We start from the raw sequence: 20,608 nt of genomic DNA, 5'->3' as shown, positions 1-20,608 counted from the left end.
GTGGATGGACACTTGGGTTGCTTCCATCTTTGGGCTATTTTGAATAAGGCTGCGATGAACATGGGTGTGCAAATTTCTCTTTGAGTCCCTGATCTCAGTTCTTTGGGTCATTTACAGTTGGATAATTCTCTTCGTATTTTTTTGAAGAACTGCCACACTATTTTCCACAGCAGTGGCCCCATACATATTACATTCTCACCAGCAGTGCATAAGGGTTCCATTTTCTCCATGTCCTCCCCAAGACCCGCTGTTTCCTGTGTTGATAATGGGCCTCCTAATGGATGTGAGATGGTAACTCACTGTGGTTTTGGCTTCCATTTCTCTGATGATTAGCGATGTTGAGCATCTTTTCATGTGCTTTTGGCAACTTGTATATCCTCTTTGGGGAAATGGTTTTTCAAGTCCTTTGCCCATTTTCAAATTGAGTTATTTATTTCTTTGTTCTTGGGTGTTAGGAGTTCTCTATATATTCTTTTTTTTTTTTTTTTTTTAAAGATTTTATTTATTTATTTGACAGAGAGAGACACAGCGAGAGAGGGAACACAAGCAGGGGGAGTGGGAGAGGGAGAAGCAGCCTTCCTGCTAAGCAGGGAGCCCGATGCGGGGCTTGATCCCAGGACCCTGGGATCATGACCTGAGCCGAAGGCAGACGCTTAACGACTGAGCCACCCAGGCGCCCCAGGAGTTCTCTATATATTCTGATATTAATCCCTTACGAGATTTGCAATGTGCAGATATTTTGTTCCATTCCATGGGTTGCCTTCTTTACTCTCTCGGTAAGTGTCCTTTGATGTACAAAGTTCTTAGTATTTTTTAACGTTCCAGCTTTCTTTGTTTTTTAATTCCAGTATAATTGACATACAGTGTTATATTAGTTTCAAGTGTACAGTATAGTGATTTAACAATTCTGTATATTACTCAGTGCTCATTGTGATACATGTCCTCTTAATCCCCTTCATTTATTTCATTTATCCCCCCACCCACCTCCCCTCTGGCAGCCACCAGTTTGTTCTCTATATTTAAGAGTCTGGGGGTTTTTTTGTTTGTCTCTTTTTAAAATTTGTTTTGTTTCTTAAATTTCACATATAACTGAAGTCATGTGGTATTTGTCTTTCTCTGACTGACTTATTTCACTTAGTATTATACCCTCCGGGTCCATCCATGTCATTGCAAATGGGAAGATGTCATTCTTTTTATGGCTGAGTAATATTCTGTTGTGTATATATATATACCCCACATCTTCACTATCCATTCATCTATCCATGGACACGTGAGTTGCTTCCCTATCTTGGCTATTATAAATAATGCTGCAGTAAACATAGGGGTGCATGTATCTTTTCAATTCAGTGTTTTCCTCTTCTTTGGGTAAATACCCAATAGTGGCATTACTGGTTAGTTCTATTTTTAATTTTTTGAGGACCCTCCATACTGTTCTCCACAGGGGCCACTCCAGTTTGTGTCCCACTAACAGTGCATGAGCGTTCTTTTTTCTTCACATCCTCAAAAGTTCTTAATTTTGATGAAGTCCAGTTTGTCTCTCTCTCTCTTTTTTTTTTTTTCCTGCCCATGCATTTGATGTCATATCCAAGAAATCGTTGCTAAACCCAATTTGCTGAAGCTTTTTCTCTATGTTTTCTTCTGTTCTGGGTCTTATATTTGGATCTGATCCATTTTGAGTTAATTGTATGGTGTTAGGTCAGGGTCCCACTTCATCCTTTTGCATGTGGATATCTAGTTTTCCCAGCACCATTTGCTGAAAAGATTTCCTTTTCTCATTGAATGTTCTTGGCCACCCTTGTCGAAAATTATCTGACATATGCAAGAGTTTATCTCTGGATTCTCCATACTACTGTATTGGTCTATATGTCTGTCTTTATGCCAGCACCACATTGTTGTGATTACTTTAGCTTTGTAGTAAAAATTGACACCAGGAAGTTTGTTTTCCAATTCTCCCAGTTTGTTTTTCCTTCTGTGTATCTGTCCAAGTAAATAGCATCACCATGCTCCCAGTTGCTAAGACAGAAATCAAGGAATAATTCTTGTCTCCTCCCTCTTTATCTTCTTGTCTAGTGCACCATCAAATTCTGTCAATTCTGTCACCTTCATTCTGTGTAAAATCATCCTTTCCTCTCCTTCTTCATTAACGATGTTTAGCCTTTGACATCTCTTGCCTGAACATCGATTTTCTAACTCATCTTCCTGTCTCTTATTCTGTCTCTTTGCTCCATACACCTGCCAGAATGAGTTTCATAAAGTGTAAATCTGGTCACGACACTCTATTTTAATGAGCTTCCTTCTTCACCTGGCCCCACCAGTTTCTCTCCTTTAATACACTCAGTTCCCTAGTACCTGCCCTACTACTTGAGGTCCCTTTCACTGGTTATTCTTGCCTATGATTTTCTACTAGATGCCCTTGATGCACTTAGCACCAAGGCAAAATTCAGTCACATTCAAGAGCTTATGGCCATTTCAAGCTTTCCCCAGCATTTTTCAGTGTAAAAATATATTTTTTTAATTTTTAATAAAACCAGACTACCCAAGGTTGTCACTTGAAAGAGAATATTCTTTTGAAGTTGGAGGGATCTTTCTCTGACCCCTGCTATTTAGTATCCTCTGGGGAACATTTTGCTGAGTAACCCCAGTGTTCTTAACAGACAAATATGCATAGAATAACTGGGGGAGAAGGAAAGAAGGTATCTCATTCCAATGAGTTTGTGGGTCTTGGCCAGATAAGTATCATCTAGACCAGTGAAGTTTTATTATTTACCAAGACTTCCCATAGCCTTGCCTATCACATGCATCACTGTCACTGTCACATCCCTGTCACATGGACAGGATCTCAGAATATTTTCAACATCGTTTGTAGGCAGTCAATGCCAGTTGCTCAGAGCTGGCAAGGAGAATGAAACTCATTGCCATTTGTTTCTGTTGTTTACCCATAGTGTGTGCTTTCTGAGATCTACTGAAAAGCTACAGAACTGATCCCTAGGGTCACTTCTGTCCCTGCTACCCATGCCAGTCCCTCCAATATTTAGTGATCACATGGCTCAATTATAAGATGTTAGAGCTAGATGAGGATATTTTAATCCAAATTAAGAGAAAAACAAACCCAGTAAAGTTTCCGGGCTAAAATGTATTGTTTAAACTGATGTTCTGTGCTGCTTCATTAAATGTGTTGCTGCATTTCTCTTCATAGGTGAGAAGATGCTCCTGTGCAGTTTGGGCTCAAGTGAAAGGTAAAACCACTTTCTGCGCAAGCATCCTGTCTTTTTTTCTCCTGTCCAGTCTGCAGCATCAGGTTTATGTTAATGAGAGTTCTTTTTAAGTTGTCACAGGTGACCGAAACCCATCTCATACTAGTTTAAGCAAAAAGCCATAGCTGAAAAGGATGGGGGGTGGGGAGCTTATGGACGTAGCCCCAGAGGGGCATCACCAGGATTCCAGGAACTGACACTTGGGACTTGACACCATGAGTGGGACACTCTGTCTGTGTCTCTGCTTTCTGTTTCTGAGTTGGCTTCATTTTCTTCTACAATAAACCATGCGATGGAGAGGGATGGGCACCAGCTGCCCAGTTTAGCAACTTCAGTTGGGAACAGAGGATTTTTCAATTGAGGGAAAGAATCTTTCCTCCTAGATTAAGTGACTATCCGTGGGATGACTAGTACCCCTCATATGGTACTATATAGGAACTACAAACAGCCTGCCTGGGATTTTGGGCTTGGATTATGACTGGTTGAGGGCAGATCAGTGTGATTGACAGACACACCAGGATTGCATTGAGAGGCGGACATGATCCCCATCAGAAAAAGAAGCACAGAAAAACATGTTGGCAGACCAATACAAAGAGCCACAACAGTCCCCTACTTTCAGCCATTTAGCTGCTTAGCATGTGCACACACATATGTGTATACTTTTTAAAAAAAGATTTTGTTTATTTATTTTAGAGAGAGGGAGAGAGCAAGAGAGAGAGTGTGTGGGGCTGGGGAGGGGCGGAGGGAGAGGGAGAGAGAGTCCTAAGCAGACTCCGTGCTGAGCTGGGAGCCTGACGTGGGGCTCCATCCCATGACCCCAAGATCACGACGCCAGACGAAACCAAGAGTCGGGCGCCCCACTGCACCACCCAGGCGCCCCCACATATACTTTTAGGAAAAACACCCATTATGGAAGAATTATCCTCTGTACAACCAAAAGTGGAACTTGATTGGAAGACAACCCAGAGGTGGGTCTGTTACTGCATCCAGCTCCAAGACCAGGATTCCTGGCGACGGTCCATTGCTCTCGATCCAATGCAGGTGGACTTCTCATGATCCGATGGCAGTCGGTGACTAAATGCCAAATGTAAACATTCCCAAACCACAGTCTGTAACATGAAAGGGGGAACTGGACAAGCACAACAAGCACTTTCTTTTAGAAAGGAAGAAAAGATAAAGTGCATTGCAGTGGACAGGGGCCCCAGAACAATGACCACATCCTGCTGGCTGGGAAAAGCAAGCATCCCCTGGCTGGCAGCAGAGTGAGTCACTTGGTCACTTAGTTGGGCTGCCTCAGTCTTTTCCTGGGAAAGTACCCTGGCCCTTTCCTCTAAAGCTGTCCATGCATGAGAAGCAGCAGGGAGGAGCTCTGCCGAGTGCTCAACAGCCTCAAACTTACCCACGCGGGCAGCTGTCCAGGTGGGAGAGCTGCCTCGGGGATTGAGCAATCGCAGCTCTGTCTGCCAGACGTGGGATTTCCCTGGCAGTACGTTTCTTTCAACCAACAGGCAGCCAGCCAGCCAGTGGATTTGATTCCCAGGGATTCCATGAGTTTGTAGCTAATACCAGAAATCTTGTCAAGTTTATGACCTCTGAATCTGGACCTTTTCTTTGTGGTTTATGAGTCCTAGCAACAGCCTGAGGAATTTTGCTCTTAGACTGGAGCATCAGTTTAACCCCTTACATCCTGCCCCTCACCTCAGAGCAGCAAGAAACAATAGGCTGGGGTGGTAAGGAAGTGCCCACATAACCCTGCTTCCAGAAGGATTCCAGCAAAGGGCACTTTACAGTGGGGGATCTGTTACCTTGTCAGCAGAGGGTGCTTAGCAGGAAATGATTGGGAGGGACCTAGAGAATTAGGCTTCCTTCATTTATCTGCTTATCTTCTAATCTTATTTCCCATCTTTTTATCTCTGCTCACACCAACTTCCATAAGAGCAGAGGACATGGCTTTTCTACTGGGCAGGGCACATTACCTGACCATCAGCCATCTTGGATTGCGGTTGCCAGGCGGCGAGGGTCTCCCCCACCCCACGCCTCCACTTTCATGAGATATAACTTACATAACATTGAGGTTCATTTGTACAGTGTGATGATTTGATTTGTATTGCGAAATGATGACCTAAATAAGGTTAGTTAACACCTCCATCACCTTACATAATTACCGTGTATATATTTGTGTATGTGTGAACATTTAAGATCTACTCTCCTAGCAACTTTCAGTCATATAATACAGTATTGATAATTATAGTTACCATGTTGCACATTAGATCCCCAGTACTTAATTTATTTTATAACTGGAAGTTTGTACCCTTTGGCCAACATCTCCCCACTTCTCTCCACCCCCCAGACCCTGGCAACTACCATTCTATTCTCTGTTTCTATATAGAATTCAGCCTTTTTAGATTCCTTGTATAACTATGATCATATAGTATTTATCTCTCTCTGTCTGACTTATTTTACTTAGCATAATTAGTGAGGGTCTCCCTTCACAGAGATGTATGCTCTTACACTAATGGGTGCAGATAGGCCTAGCTTCCTGTCTTGGAATTTAAGTGAAGACCACAAGAAACAACCACATGTTCCAGCATTTGGAAATTTTTCAGCCAGTGCATTCCCTGAGGCTCTAAGGGTGGGAATGCAGTTCCCACAAAGAAAAGAGGTGCTTTTATCTGAAGAATGGAGATGTGCAAGCCTCCTGGACAGGCTCAGAAATAGCTTCCAGAATCCACTGGTTTCAGCAGCTGTTTCATATGATTAGCAAACACTCTAACTGGGTGGAAGAAATGGCCAAAGAGCTGGCTACTGTGAAGTTAACAGGAAGGATTTTGCTTTGGAAATAGAATCTAAGTGGCTTTTGGTAGTGCCTTCTTTACCCTCCTCAGCCTAAGAAGCAGTGTTGAAAGAGAGCACAAACCTTTGAATTCATACTATTGGAAGGCTCTGGAGATAATAGAGAAGCCCACTGTTTTTTAAAACGCTGAAGGCAATTCTGATATAAATATCTACGTGTCATGCACTCACCTCTGGCAGTCCCCTTTTGCAAAAATGTCGGAGACTGCCATCTCAGAAAGTAATTTGGAGAGAACTAGGATCCAGATTAGTCCTGAACTTGTTCAAGTTCATCTGTGCCAAGCAACTGCCCCATTCTCACCTTTGCCCAGGAAGGAATTCTGCTATTTACCTTATGCAGATTGCCCCTAAAAGAGCTTTGTGATGACTACCAGGAACCAGCAGTGGGCTTGAGGGGAAATGCAGAGGCCTGGGCTTCCTTCCTTGAGCCTTGCTACTCAACAGCCGAGTGTCTTTGAAATTGTATTTAACTTGGCTGGTTCTCAATTGCCTCTTACTGAGATCTCTCAGATCCCTTCCAGCCACGAAGTACTGGCTCTTTGATTTCTTGAGTCACAAAGCAAGGTCATTTGATATGCGTGAGATGATCACAAACTGTATTCACAGAACACTCTTCAGTCATAGGGGTGAAAGCCCTGAGTCATTAGTGACCATTCCCCTTTCCCTTTCAGCCCTCATTTTACACCTAGGGTGTGCCCATCTCATGTCTGGATTCACCCCCTGAGCACAGGCCTTTATATCTGTAGCATAGATGACTGGCAGAGCCTCCTTCTTCCTCTCCCACCATGGTGTTCAGGGGCTCGTTCACTCCAGCCTACACATCTGACTCATATTTCTAAACTGCAGCGCTGATTTGATTACTTCCCCTGGTGGTTCTTCCAGAGTTCTCCATTAACATTTTAGACTGGTTTCTAAGGCCTCGGTTTGACACCAGCTTACCCTTCTGGTTGCCTCTCATCTTCTCCATTCAAAGTGATGTGTCCGCTCTTCTCTGGTTATGGTCCTTGCTTACTTTCCTTTGTGTCTTTGTTCATACAATTACCTATTTATTTCTACCTGGCTTGCCCTATGACTTTCCTGTACTCTCTGTTTATTAGCTTATTACAATCCCACCTGTTTGCCAAGGTTAAAATCAAATGCTATGTCCTCCATGAAGCTTTTTTTATTTCCTCAGTGGGGCAGGATCTCTCTCCCTCCCTCCCTCCCTCCCTCCCTCCCTCCCTCCCTCCCTCTCTTTTAGCCATTCTGCCATACTATAGTGCAACTGGTGCACTTGTCTTTTCTTACTAGATTGCATACCCCTGAGGGAGAGCATTTGAAGAAGGGGGGACAGTGCTTGGTGCACATTGGTACCTAATCCGAATTTAGTGAATTGGGTTGGAGGATTACTGGTCAACCAGCAGTAGAGTCGGATGAAAAATGAAGCACAGTAAGTGCAATACTTAAGTGAACCAGAGAAGATGGAAGCCTAGTGTGTACGTATGTGTTTGTATATGCTGTGCACTTGTATGTATACACACATACACAAACACACACGCATACTTTAAACCTTCATCATTGTGGCTGGGAGAATTATGATACAGCCTCACAAATTCCTGGCCACTGGTATACACCCACCTTCACTCAGTTACTCATTCAAAGGCTATGCTAAGTGTTGCTGAGAAAGGATTTGAAGAATTAAGGTCCCGAGAAGGGAGATTATCCAGATGCACCTGACCTTCACATGAGCCCTTTAAACTGGATCTAGAGGTCAGAAACAGGAGATTGGAGATTCAAGGGTGAGATGGATCCAACATGAATAAGGGTTTCTCCTGCTGTCTTTGAAGGTGGAGGGAACCACATGGCAGGAATGTGGGTGGCCAGTAGGAGCTGAGTGGCCGATGGCTGGCAGCCAGTAAGAATATGGGGACCTCAGTCCTACAACTGCAAAGAATTTGGAAGCAGATTCTTCCCCAGAGGCTCCAGAGGGAAATGCAGCCCACTTGACACATTGTTTTCAGCCTTGGAAGACTCTGAGCAGAGGACCCAGTCACAATGTGCCTGAACTCCTGGCCCACAGAACTGCGAGCTAATGAGTGGGGGCTAGCTGCTAAGCTGCACTAGCAAATGAATTCAAAAATGTTGCTGATTCATCAGGTGTTACATATCTCTAAATTAAATTAATCTCTTACTTTGATCTCCTTTGTCATCGCCCACTCTGCATGGAACTCAAGTGAGGAGACCTTAGGATAGCAGAAGAAGAATTGAACACACTAACTAGACGTCATGGTGCAAATTATTTGTTCATCCATTTGGAGAACAGGATTATGGCTTTCAGGAAGTGACCCTGCTCGTATAAATTCATGAAAAAATGTCGACAGCCACAGGAAGTTCTGAAGCTGTCCGGAAGCTTGCAAGTAGGCATGGAGTCTTTCTAACTTGCTCTTCAGCACCTGTGGTATTTGCATTAGTGGAAGAGTTAAAAGATAAGCCCAGAGAAGCCCTGTCACGCCTCACGAACACTGTACCTCCTCTGGGAGTCACCCTGAAGAGAAAGGCAGCGTTTAACCTAATGGATTTACTCTCTCCAAGAATGAGTCACTGTGATATAACACATGATTCATCGAGTTTCCGAAAGAATATTCTACAAGTGATTCAGAAGAAAAATAAGCATGGTTTTATAGCATGAAACCGTGAAAGGAAGGGTAACCAGAAGACGGCAAAGCTCTAAAAAATGTAATTTGAATTGGCCAGTTGTAAATTTTCTCAGTGAGGAATTAACAGGGAAAGTCCCTAAAGAAATCTTGTGTGGCTACACTGTGAGGACTCTGGGTTGGACAGACTCAGATTTTCACGGAGTACATACACAAAGTAGACCAAGAGATCAATACCAGCAAGAATCATGCCTGAAGCCAAAACCCAAGTCATGTTATGCAGAATAATTAAAAAGAAAAAGATGATTTTCCAATATTTACATCCAGAGTAAGGAATAGCTGGGTGGGCCCATTGCTTAGGGTGAATGATGTCCTGCTGGTGGATGGTCAAGAGAAAGGTCCATCAACTCCAACTTTGCTTCTGTCCTGTTGGTTTGTGGGGGGACATTTTCAAAGCAAGAGAAGAGCTAACTGCTTCACATAAATTAAAGCCTTTTGACCTGGATGAAGCATATTCTAGCAGGTTCATACAGTTTGCAAGTGAGATGGTGAACAACTGCAGGTGATCTTTAAGAGCAAACTTAAGTCGACCAGAGATGAGCAAAGAACGTGGAACTTTGTACGAGGAAGACAGTTTGCAAAGTGTAGTTGATGATAACTTGTGGTCAAGGGCCAGGCAAGATCTTTTAGGAGGTGGCTCTGTGGTAGAAAGAGCAGATCCCAGCAGTGAGCATTATGGTTCCTGCATTAATAAATGCACTTAGACAATTTGTACCTGCTTGAGATATTTTAGATAAGGATTCACTTACCCTTTGTTCTAACTCTTTTAGGTTTCCATTTAAGTCTTTAAGCTGTCTGGATTTTATTTTGGCATATATAGTATAAGCTCTAATGATCAAAATCACTTTATTCTAAATGGTCAGCCAATTTTCTCAACACGAATTATGAATAATATGTCATTTCCCCTAATGATTTGAAACAGTAACAAACAACAATAATGAATCATAGCTGACATTTGCCAGTTGCCTCCTGTGTCCAGGGCACAGTTCTTTTTTTTTTTTTTTTTAATTTTTTTTATTTTTAAAGATTTTATTTATTTATTTGAGAGAGAGAGAATGAGAGACAGCACATGAGAGGGGGGAGGGTCAGAGGGAGAAGCAGACTCCATGCCAAGCAGGGAGCCCGATGCGGGACTCGATCCAGGGACTCCAGGATCATGACCTGAGCCGAAGGCAGTCGCTTAACCAACTGAGCCACCCAGGCGCCCGTCCAGGGCACAGTTCTAACAGGACTTACCTCATTTATTTCTCACAATAACCCTATAAGATGGGTACTATTATTATCATTCCCGTGTTACTAGATCATCCCTCGGTGGGGCAGTTGAGGCACAGAATGGCTGAATAACTTGTCCAGAGTCCACAGTTAGGGTGTTCAAATACAGACTTGGACAACCTGACTTGGAAATTATTTGATGTACATGCGTTTGTTTCTACACTATTTTGTTCCAGTGTATTCATCCCTATGCTGATACTGCACTGTTTTAATAGGTAGTCATTCAAGTCACTCCCCCAATTTTTTCTCTTCTAATTTCTAGTTTAACCACAGCTCCTCCTTCTATTCTGTAGTATGGCTTCTTAAAATATCAAAGCCTTTTTCTTCTGAATCCTAAAGGTAGCCAAACAATATAAGCCATGTTTTTCTGGAAAGTCTCTTGACAACACTTTCTGAGGTAATGGGTTTTTCAGAGCTTTTTAGCAAGAAGTGTATTCCCCGGCTGCTTTTGCTGGTGCCAGCTACCCTGTGAGAGAATAGAACCAAACTGCTCTTCAGCTGGTTGAAGAGATGGAGCGGTACCCTTCAATGCAACTCCCTGCAACGGTGGAAAGGTTTTAAAGCGGTGCTGTCCAAGATGGTAGCAACCAGCCACATGAGGCTACTGGGCACTTGAAGTGTGTACTTGAAATTGAGCCCTTGAGATGATATGATCAAGAAACTGAATTTTTAATTTAATTTAGTTTAAACCTAAACTAACTAATTTAGGTGTAAACAGCCACATTGAGGCCAGTGGCTACGGTGTTGGATAGCACAGATTTGGTGATGAGAGAGTTAAGGAGCAGGAACTCTTCTCGGATGAGCTTCATTTGCTGCCAGGGAAGCGAGTCATCTATGTTTCGAGGGTCTCACGTCCAGGGGCTACTATTTTTCCTCTCAAGCCCCTCCTCCTTACTTAGCAGATCTTTGCTTTTGCTGTTTTCAGCTCTTCCTAGGCAGTACTGGATGCCCCACAGGGCAGACTAAGCATATGCCCGGGGCATCAGTAAAAGGAGGGTACCGAAAAGTGAAATAATTTCATATTCCGACAGTGACAACCATGACAAATTATCTGGCAAAATTTGGACTTAGTTGCACTTCCTTACGCTTCTTCCATGGCTGGGCAGTGTTTTCCTTTTTTAAATCTATATATGCAACGTCAGCCCCCAAGGTCTTTTCAATGTCTGGTGGCACCATTGCATGCAGACCTTTGTTCTTTTAAAGAGGAGCTATCCCATCATCATCAGCCTCTGCAGGAAAGGGCAGGGCCTGCACCCCCAACTCCTGAGGGGGAGTGTGACCTGCTCTGCTGTAGACAGAACTGGATTCAGATCTGCACTGGGAAAGCATGGTGTTGTGGTTAAAAGCAAAGATGTTGAAGCCAGACAGCTCGGGTTTGGATCCTGACTCTGTTGTTTATTAGCTGTGTGATCATGGACAAGTTGCTGAACAGCTCCATGCCTCGGTCCCTCATCAGTAAAATGGGAATAGTACTCAGTGTGTTATTAAGCCAGGCACTATTATTGTAATACCTGTGTGAGTACTAGGTAGTTAGGAGAAGTCATTAGAACAGTGTTTGGTATATCGTAAGTGCTAAATAAGTTGTTTGCAAATTAAAATGAGACCTTTGGTGTAGAACATGATGCTCTGATTCAGTCAGCTGGCCCAAATGTGCAACTCAAGTGCGGGTGTTTTTCAGTCTATAGCAAAAGATCTCCCTGCAGTCAACATATGATACACCCCCAAATAGAGCATATGTATGTCTTTCAGAGAGCTTTTACATTAATTTTCTTTTTTTCTTTTTTATTTTTTTAAAAAGATTTTATTTATTTATGTGAGAGAGAGAGTGAGAGAGAGAAAGAGCACAAGAGGGGGGAGCAGGAGAGGGAGAAGCAGACTCCCTGCCGAGCAGGGAGCCCGATGCGGGACTCGATCCCGGGACTCCAGGATCATGACCTGAGCCGAAGGCAGTCGCTTAACCAACTGAGCCACCCAGGCGCCCTAATTTTCTTTTTTTAAAAAAAGATTTTATTTATTTGAAAGAGAGAGAGAGTGCGCGTGTGCACAAGTTAGGGGAGGGGCAGAGGTAGAGGGAGAAGCAGACTCCCCACTGAGCGGGGAGACTGATGCGGGGCTCGATCCCAGGATCCCAGGATCATGACCTGAGCCGAAGGCAGACACTTAACCGACTGAGCCACCTAGGCGCCCTATGTTAATTTTCTTACTTTATCCTCATGGCAACCTGCTGAGCAGAGCGAGGAGGTACTATCCTTGTTGGTGTGTCGGGAGAATGACAGATGACTCCATCCATCAGAGAGGATTCATTTGCTATATTTGACCATTGGAGCTACCTATCACTTTTGGAGCAAAAGTCCAGGATGACTTCTTCCTCAATGCAAAGGAAAACTGCCCATAAAAACTTTCAGTGCAGTTGACTGAGAGAGGACCAATACAAGCAACACAATTCGCTGTATTTGTATGCACAGCAAGATGAACTTTTTTATCCCTTGTAACTTGAATGTGGCCTGTGTTTCCATTTCCTTTCAGAAATACCCCGGGACTGTGTTTTCTTTAGGTCCTACACCCTCAGGGCCAACTCAGGGGACACAGAGGCACTCTGGGCATTCTTGGGATGGTTTGTTAAATGGGGCCAAGCTCTGGGTTAGACTGGAGTGAGCACAGGTGCACGTGTGCCTCCCAGGAGGGCCATGATTGCGTGCTGTGGGCTCAGTGTGTGGTTTTGTCCCGCAGATTCGTCATTCGTGCTGCAGCAGATGGTGGGCGTCGGGCTGGGCTCCATGGCCGTTGTGATTGTTCTCGCATTCCTCTCCTTCTCAGCCGTGTGGTATGTGAGACTGTCATTTTTGAGAAATGAGTGGAATGGCGGAAGGATGGGGTTGGAGTCATGAAGAACAGCTGGGACTGAGGAGGGTCAAAGGGGCTGTGGGTAGAGGTCATCCTGGGCTCAGCACTCAGCAGGTGAGAGGCATGAGTAGCTCTACACCTCGGGACGGGGCGGGGGGTGCCCTTCTGGTGCAGAGAAAGAGCAGGGTCAGTGACGGCTGCCCTGGCTACTCACAGAGTGGTGGATGATCTCCCACGCTGCTTCCCATGAGGGTACGTGAGCAGTACCTACAGATGCACCAAGGGAAAACCAAAGTGTGTCAATGGACTCTTTTCCTCCTCCATGTCTAGATTGCAGATGGGCGCTACGTGTGGGGGATGCAGTGCTGCTGGGGGCAGGTGTAATGACAGCCTCTCAGGTGCCTGCCTACACAGAGGCCCCGTGTGGCTTCCATCCAGGTGTGTCTGGGTCTGCAACTTTTTCCATCCCCAGCTTGGCCCCATTTCTGGATTCAAGACGGTGAATACCTCTGTGGAACCCCCCAAGAGGAGGAAGCTCAGGAATTGCTGACGTCTTCTCTGCCTACTACACAACCAGTTCTGTGTCCGTGTACTTGAGACCCTTGATAGATAGTGTAATATTGACCACAGGCTACAGATCATGTGGGTTGGACCTTGGTCTTCCTCTGAGTGATTCCTGAGAGTCAGCTCTTCTGGAAATTGAATGCAAGAGAGTCTCTGCACCTTCCTTTATAGCATCTCTGGATTCATTTGGAATCATCCTTTTACAATGAGCAATGAGACGGACTTAAGTTTGGGCTAGAATTTGCCTTTATGAAGGAGGCCATCGAAAAGGATAGAGATCATTGACAGAGGCAACTTGTCAAACATTTTAGAAGCAACCCCTTTCCTACAATTAATTGACATACTAATAGAAAGTATACTAACCTGGCCACTCCAGTAAGTTTCCTGCAATGTCTGTTAGGCAGCGTTGCTTTGATACAGATCCATGGGTCTTACAGGTATTCAAAAGCCATAAGTTTTCATTCAAATAAAAATACTCTGTCAATTTAGACAGTTCTTCTCTTCCACACCAAAGTTTATAGCAGTCTTGGCTAACTTTTTTCATTACTCTCTCTTAAAAATGCCCTTGTCTTCCTTTAGATTGGGTGCTCATGTAGTAACAATGGGCTGAAACACTGTCAAGCCCATGGCCAGCGTCCATGTGTTTACAGGGAAGGGGGAAGAATGTGAGTGATGTGATCTTCCCCTTTACCTACAGCCTCAGTGACAATGGCTGTTACTTTACCATGAACCATGACACATTAGATGTAAGCGGTCCTGGGCCCGCTCTCAACTTGCTGAATTTACAGATGGGCGTATTAGATTGGACTTTTAAAACCTCAATCAGTGTTCTTTAACTTTCCTCCCTAACTGATGGTGTGACTCCAAGGCTCAGTAAGAAACGAATGGAGCAGAGGCATGTGGCTCTCCTAGGCAACAATGGTATTCTCCCTCTTCTCCCTCTTTTTCGAGGCCTGGAGAATAAAAAGCTTGGGGGAGGCAAGCAGGGGACAGTTGTAGTATATGACCTTCGGGGGCAGTGTGTATGAACATGGCCCTGGAATTGTGCAGGGTTGCAGTCCTGCAGAAGAGGGACAATGTTCCTGACGGGGTGGGGGCAGAGTTCTCTCTCTGCTAGCTCACTGGGCATTCGTTGACGGTCAGATCTGAGTGGTCTGGGCTGGTGGGCAGAGGAGGAAACGAGAGGAACAATAGAAACAGGTGGAAACTGTCTGTGAAGCGGCCCTGCCCTGGGAGACCTGGCTCCAAGTATATCCCCTCAACTGGGGAGAGTCAGAGAGAGGGAAGTGATATCCTGACCCTTGGGTGTTCAGGAACAGCTGTTAGCCCCAGGCCCCATCAGCATTCGGCAGTATTTGGAATAATTGTCCTTTGTCCTCTGAGGCACCACCTTGGCCTATAACCTAGGATCAGCATTTAGAAACTTTCGTGCTCTCATCTTAGGTGCTCTCAAAAGACTAATACACATAGCATTCTACTTTTCATTTTTATATGCAACTATTCAAGCTCATAGTATTTTCACAGGCTTTGAATGAAATTTGGAATCATTACACATTATCGTGGTTAGTGTAGGGTAGGGTCTCTGATGAGTAAGGATTTTCCTGAAAGCCTCCTCTATCCAAAAGAGAATCTGAACTCCCATTATTATTATTATTTTACTGGTTCTGTAAACACCATATGTTTCTGCAGCCTCCTTAACTTCCAGCTTTAGAATTAGCTGCCAAAGAAGTTCCTGTGCTCCACAGGGGAGCTTAGCAAAATTGTCATTGAAAGGAAGAAATCCCACTTGCTTAGTATCAAAAGCTTCTAGTTAAAATAACTCACTAAATATTGAGTAAAATATTACGTAAAATGTACTTGTGGGTATAGTGCGGAAGTATGAAAGAATACTAAAATAACAAAAACATGGACTTTTTCACTGTCTATGAATGTTCTAAATGACAGCCCAGAGTTGCTCAGTAGTATTACTTAACGAGAGCAGGGGCTGAGCATTGGCAAGAGGATGTGCCATCTTTCTGCAGTTCTAATTGTTTTCTCATAAACTTGAGGGCAGCCAGAAGTTCTCTAAATTCACGTGGTAGCTTTGCCACAAGACTGTTCTTCTTTTCCCAAGCCGATTCATGGTTAAGGTGGGGAGGGGATCTCAGGAGAGTGATAGTGGGTCTTCCTGGGAGAATGCAGGGTCTGTTTGTCGAAGGACCGGTAGGACAGCGCTCGGAGTTGGGTTTGCGTGCCACTACATAAAGCTAGGCCCGAGCTGGGGGTGGAGAAAGGATCTTTCCCTTATTAACTGTCTTGGGGACAGTGTGTCGAGTTGAGCTCTGAGACCTGGCTGTGTGCTCCCTTCTAGATGAGGAGTCAAAATTGGGGGTTGCCCAGCTAGGGGGCTGATTATTCCTTAGCCGATTTGTGTGTGTGCATGCCTGTAGTTTTGCTTTATCTCATTGGAGTTTTTGTTTACACACATTCTTCCATCCCCTCCTCACGACAGTTGGGGATGGTGGGAAGGTCAGGGGTTACCGTTTTCCCCACATTAGAACGGAGAAATGGGTTCAGACAGGTATGTGACCTGAATTGTGGGGTTAAATTTTCTGACTGCAAGTCTGGTCCTCATTCCTGGAATTGGACAGGCCTTGAGCTAACCTTTGAACAGTCCTTTTGGTTTTGGGGAGAATCAGGTCTTTGCATTTCCTACACACACACACACACTTTAACCATTGTCCTTAAGTACTGCAACACAGGCCTTTTTATATCTATCTTTTCACTATATGGTATCTCCCCGCCCCTCCCTCACTTCTAGAGGAGAACACAAACTACCAAACAGATGGAAGTTAATAAGGGGAAATAGGTAATAGCCCATCTCTGACTCAAGACCTGAAATTGTAGCTGGGAACTTAACCAAGACCAGAGCAGAAGTGATTATCTTGCAATTCCACATTAGCTTGGAATCAAGTTAATATTTAAATTGATTTTAAAGGAAGTAAAAAAGAATTCTCAGTGCTCCCTTTTTATTGCTAACCTCACATTTGGATTTTCTAAGCCTTCTATTTTTCTGTTCTATTCATCTGAGGGAAAACCAGAATCAGTAGTGGTAGTCAATCAAATAGTGTGTTGGGGGCCTTTTGCCTGCACCATTGTCACTGAACGGAAGTGCACGATTTGGGAGAGGAAAGAGGGCGTGGCTTTTTCTGCGCCCAAGTTTGTGGGCGGGGGATACATTGAGGCAAACCAGTTAAAAAAAGCAGTGTGCTCATTGTTTGAGAGAGAAAAAGAGAATGAATGAATCATTTTGGTGATGTGTATGTATGCACGTGTACCCATATCCATACTTTCTGGGCACAACCCAGGGTTACCAAGATGGGGTTCAACGACACATGTTTTGTAAACTATTGCTTCTTTCCTTCTTGGGCACATTTATTTATTTATTTATTATGTCAATAGTGACTACGTTAAAAGTTTGTGCTGTAGTTTCTTTAACCAATACTCTTCTGTGCATGGTGCATTTAGAATGTTTCCAGATGTTTGCTATCCTTATACAATTCGTATGTATGTAATTATCACTTAGGCTAAATTCCTAGGGATGAAATTGAAAACGATATACATTTTGTGTTTACTACATATTGTCAGAGGAATCTCAACAGGAAGTTTATACCAGTTGACATTTTCACCAGCAGAAAGCCTCAAACACCACTGGGCACTGTTGATGCGTTTCATCTTGATTAATCTGATGGGTGAAAAATGATGACTCAGTGTTTTACTTGCATATCTCTATTTTTGCATGTGGATTGGTCATTTGTAATTTTGTCTTGGTGAATTATTTTTTTTCCCAAGTGCTTGGCTTGTCTTTTATTGATATGAAAAGCTCTTTGTATCATAGTAATTTTTTTTTCCTAGCTGTCATATATTTTGTAAACAAATTTTCTAATTTATCATCTCCCTTTTGACCTTGTTTGTGTCAAAAATTGCCACACAAAAACTCTACATTTGGATAGTCAAATTTATCAGTCTTTTCCTAATCTATTTTGCCTTTGGTGCCATGCTTGGAGGGACCTTCCAGTCTCAAGGTAATAAATCTAAATCAGCAGTTTAAAAAAAAAACACATAAGTCTATAATCCATCTGAAATTTATTTTAGTATAAGGAGTGAGGTTCGGGGGGTGGATCTTTTTTTTATTCAGTTGCTAAATGGTTTAGCCAGTTGTCCTATTAATATTCATTGATTTTTTTCCCCCAGTGATTTGAATTATATACTGAATCATATACCAAAGTCTATTTCTGAACGTTCCCCTTTGTTCTACTGATCTATTTCTGTGCCAATACCACCTGCTATAACTTTAAAATAGGGTTTTTCATACCAAGTAAAAGTAAGTTACCACTCTTTCTGTTAATGCTCAGATTATCCTCAGCTTTTATTATGTATTTATTCAGGGATACATATTTATTATGCATAAACTAAAGAATTATTTGGTCAGTTTCCCCCCTGAAATCTTAACATTTTTTGGGGGAGGGGGAGAGATGTGTTAAGTAATGAGTGCTCCCATCCCACAACATGGTACATATCTCCATTTAATTTTTGTGTGTGTGTCCCTCTCTAGAGTATTCTACTTTTTCAACTTACAGGGTAGTTTATGCTTATTTTTATGTATGTCTAGGTATTTTATATTTTGTTATCCTGGACTCTCGAGTCACTACCTCAGCTCCTGCCCCTGAAAGTGCTCTCTGCTGCCATTACTGTAGCTTTCCTGCCCTGGAAGTCCTAATTACTTTCCAAGGTATCTACTAGACTTGTGGAAACTCACAGATCCTTGCCATGCCAAATGGAGGACTGCCTGCTCTCACAGCTAGCTCCAGCCACAGACTAGTTTTCTTACTCATTTGACCTTTTGTCCTCCCATTAGTGAAAGTGTAGCTCACTCCCAGTGTGGTTCTTACTTTTTTGTCCTGCTGTCTGGCCTGACAGCCTCAGCTTCTTGACCCTTGAGTTTGTTATCCTTGGAATCAGTTACCAGGCCAGTGTGTCTTCCAAAGCTTTAGGGTACACAAGTCAGATTCTCTGAGTGTGGGGCTCCCTTGAAATTTCTCTTTCCAGGCTTGCCCTGAGGAAGGTCCCCCACCCCCACCGCCATTGTGGTGGGGTGGGGGGATAGAAAATGCTCAGCACACCAATGGCTTTCTCCAAAGAACTTCTTTCTTTTGACCTTTTCCATTTAAATCACTTTATATCCTGGATATTGGGCTAAGGGTCTCAAGACTATGGGAAAAACCTCCTTTTAGAATATGGAAGTACTTGCAACCTATTATTTTCAGGGTTTTGGAACTTTGGTCAAAACAAAAAGAACAGTTTGGGGTCAGAGGATATGAAAATATAGCTCACAGAAAAGGAAATGCAAATGGCCCTTAAACATTAAAAAAAAAAAGATGCTCAACCTCACCTTTAAGAAAAATGCCAATTAGTAAGATATTGTTTCTCACCTATCAATCTGAGGGAAATCCAAAAGTTTTAACAACCCACTCTCTTTTGAGGCACTCAAACACTGTTAGTGAGGGTACAGAATGGTACGACCTCTATGGAAAGGAAGAGAACCTGGCAATAGTTGCTTTGCCTTTGTCCCACAACCCTGTCAGTCCCACTTCCTGTGGGCTCACCTGCACACGTTCAGAATGACACAGGAACAGTTATTCACTGTGACATCATTTATCGTCGCAAGAGCTGAGAAACAACCCCATGCCTCTCAGGAGGAAACCAGTTAAATGAACTATGATACTTCCTCATAACACAGTGGAATATCATGCAGTCATGAAAAAGGAATGAGGAAGAACTCTGTGCACTGATACGGAGAGATTTCTAAGATGTATTGTTTGTGTATATGGTATTCTAATGTGTAAGATAGGAGAACGAAAATATGTATTCAATCTTGCATAAACACTGGAATAATAATGAATTAATGCAAATGGTTACAAATAGAGCAAAGGAGAATGGGGTGGGATGGACAGGGTGAACGGGAGTCTTTTGAGTGTTTATCTTCTCATTTTGTTTTGGTTTGAAACATGAATATATTCAAAAACATAAAAATAAAGTTTCTTAAGAAAAAGTATGCCCTTTCATATTCAGTTACACATGTGTCAAATCAAAACCTGACAGGGACAGCGTGGCTTCCTTCTCAACCTAATCTGAGACACTGAAGATTTGGGTAGGATTGGTTTAACTCCTTATTCCAAAATTGGTAGAGTATCCAGTGCTGTCTTTTACAATTTTTGCAAATTCTATGAGGGAGTAGAGGTGCCTGTGTTATATCCCTAGGATCAAATCTAGGGTGGAGTCTCTGCTTCCTCTGAACTGCTTCAGTGGACGGATCATCTCACCTGTGTGGGGTCCCTGTTCCACCCCCACTGACCCGCCTGTAGAACCTGGCTCCTTTCCATGATTTCCACTCAAAGTCTTACTAAGGACTTTGGGCGTTTAGAGAACATGAAGAGAGAGTGTATCACTTTCCAGTTGATGCTGTAACCAAACTTGGTGGCTTACAACCACACACACATTTATTAACTTACCATTCTGGAAGTCACAAGTCTGTCATGAGTCTCTCTGGGCTGACGTCAACATATGGGCAGAACTGTGATGCTTCTGCAAGCTCCTGGGAGAATACATTTCTTTGCCTTTTCCAGCTCCTAGAGGCTGCCCACATTCTGTAGCTGTGGCCTTTCTTTCATCTTCAAAGCCGACCGTGTTGCATCTTCACATCACTCTCTTGACTCTTGACTGGCTCCCCACCCCCTCTTTCACTTACAAGGATCCTTGTGATTACCTTGGGCCTGCCTGGAAATTCCAGGATAATCTCCCTACCTCAGGTTTCTTTCTTTTTTTTTTTAATTTAAATTTTTTTATTCTTATATTATCCCCATGCATTGCATCATTAGTTTTAGATGTAGTGTTCCATGATTCATTGTTTGTGCATAACACCCAGTGCTCCATGCAGAATGTGCCCTCCTCAATACCCATCACCAGGCTAACCCATCCTCCCACCCCCCTCCCCTCTAGAACCCTCAGTTTGTTTTTCAGAGTCCATCGTCTCCCATGGTTCGTCTACCCCTCCGATTTCCCCCGCTTCATTCTTCCCCTCCTGCTACC

The 20,608-nt window shown here is 43.4% G+C and overlaps 1 protein-coding gene across 4 annotated transcripts in view; it reads left to right on the top strand.

The window, feature by feature from the left end:
* The window catches only part of SUSD1 (sushi domain containing 1), a 212,950-nt gene that overhangs the window by 105,345 nt on the left and 86,997 nt on the right, over positions 1–20,608 (top strand). For 3 of the 4 annotated variants that reach the window (XM_081803375.1, XM_081803373.1, XM_081803376.1), the window contains exon 15: positions 3,197–3,236. In XM_081803375.1, the coding sequence (XP_081659501.1) occupies positions 3,197–3,236 (40 nt within the window). Of the gene's footprint in view, positions 1–3,196; positions 3,237–12,802; positions 12,897–13,246; positions 19,575–20,608 lie in introns of those variants that run through there. The other variant, XM_081803374.1, reaches the window with a different exon arrangement.

Source organism: Leptonychotes weddellii, chromosome 14 (genome assembly GCF_054177405.1).
Source record: "Leptonychotes weddellii isolate Sample4059 chromosome 14, ASM5417740v2, whole genome shotgun sequence".
Taxonomy (NCBI): Eukaryota; Metazoa; Chordata; class Mammalia; order Carnivora; family Phocidae; genus Leptonychotes; species Leptonychotes weddellii.
Note: the sequence above shows the minus strand (reverse complement) of the source record. Positions and strands in the feature narration are given on the sequence as shown.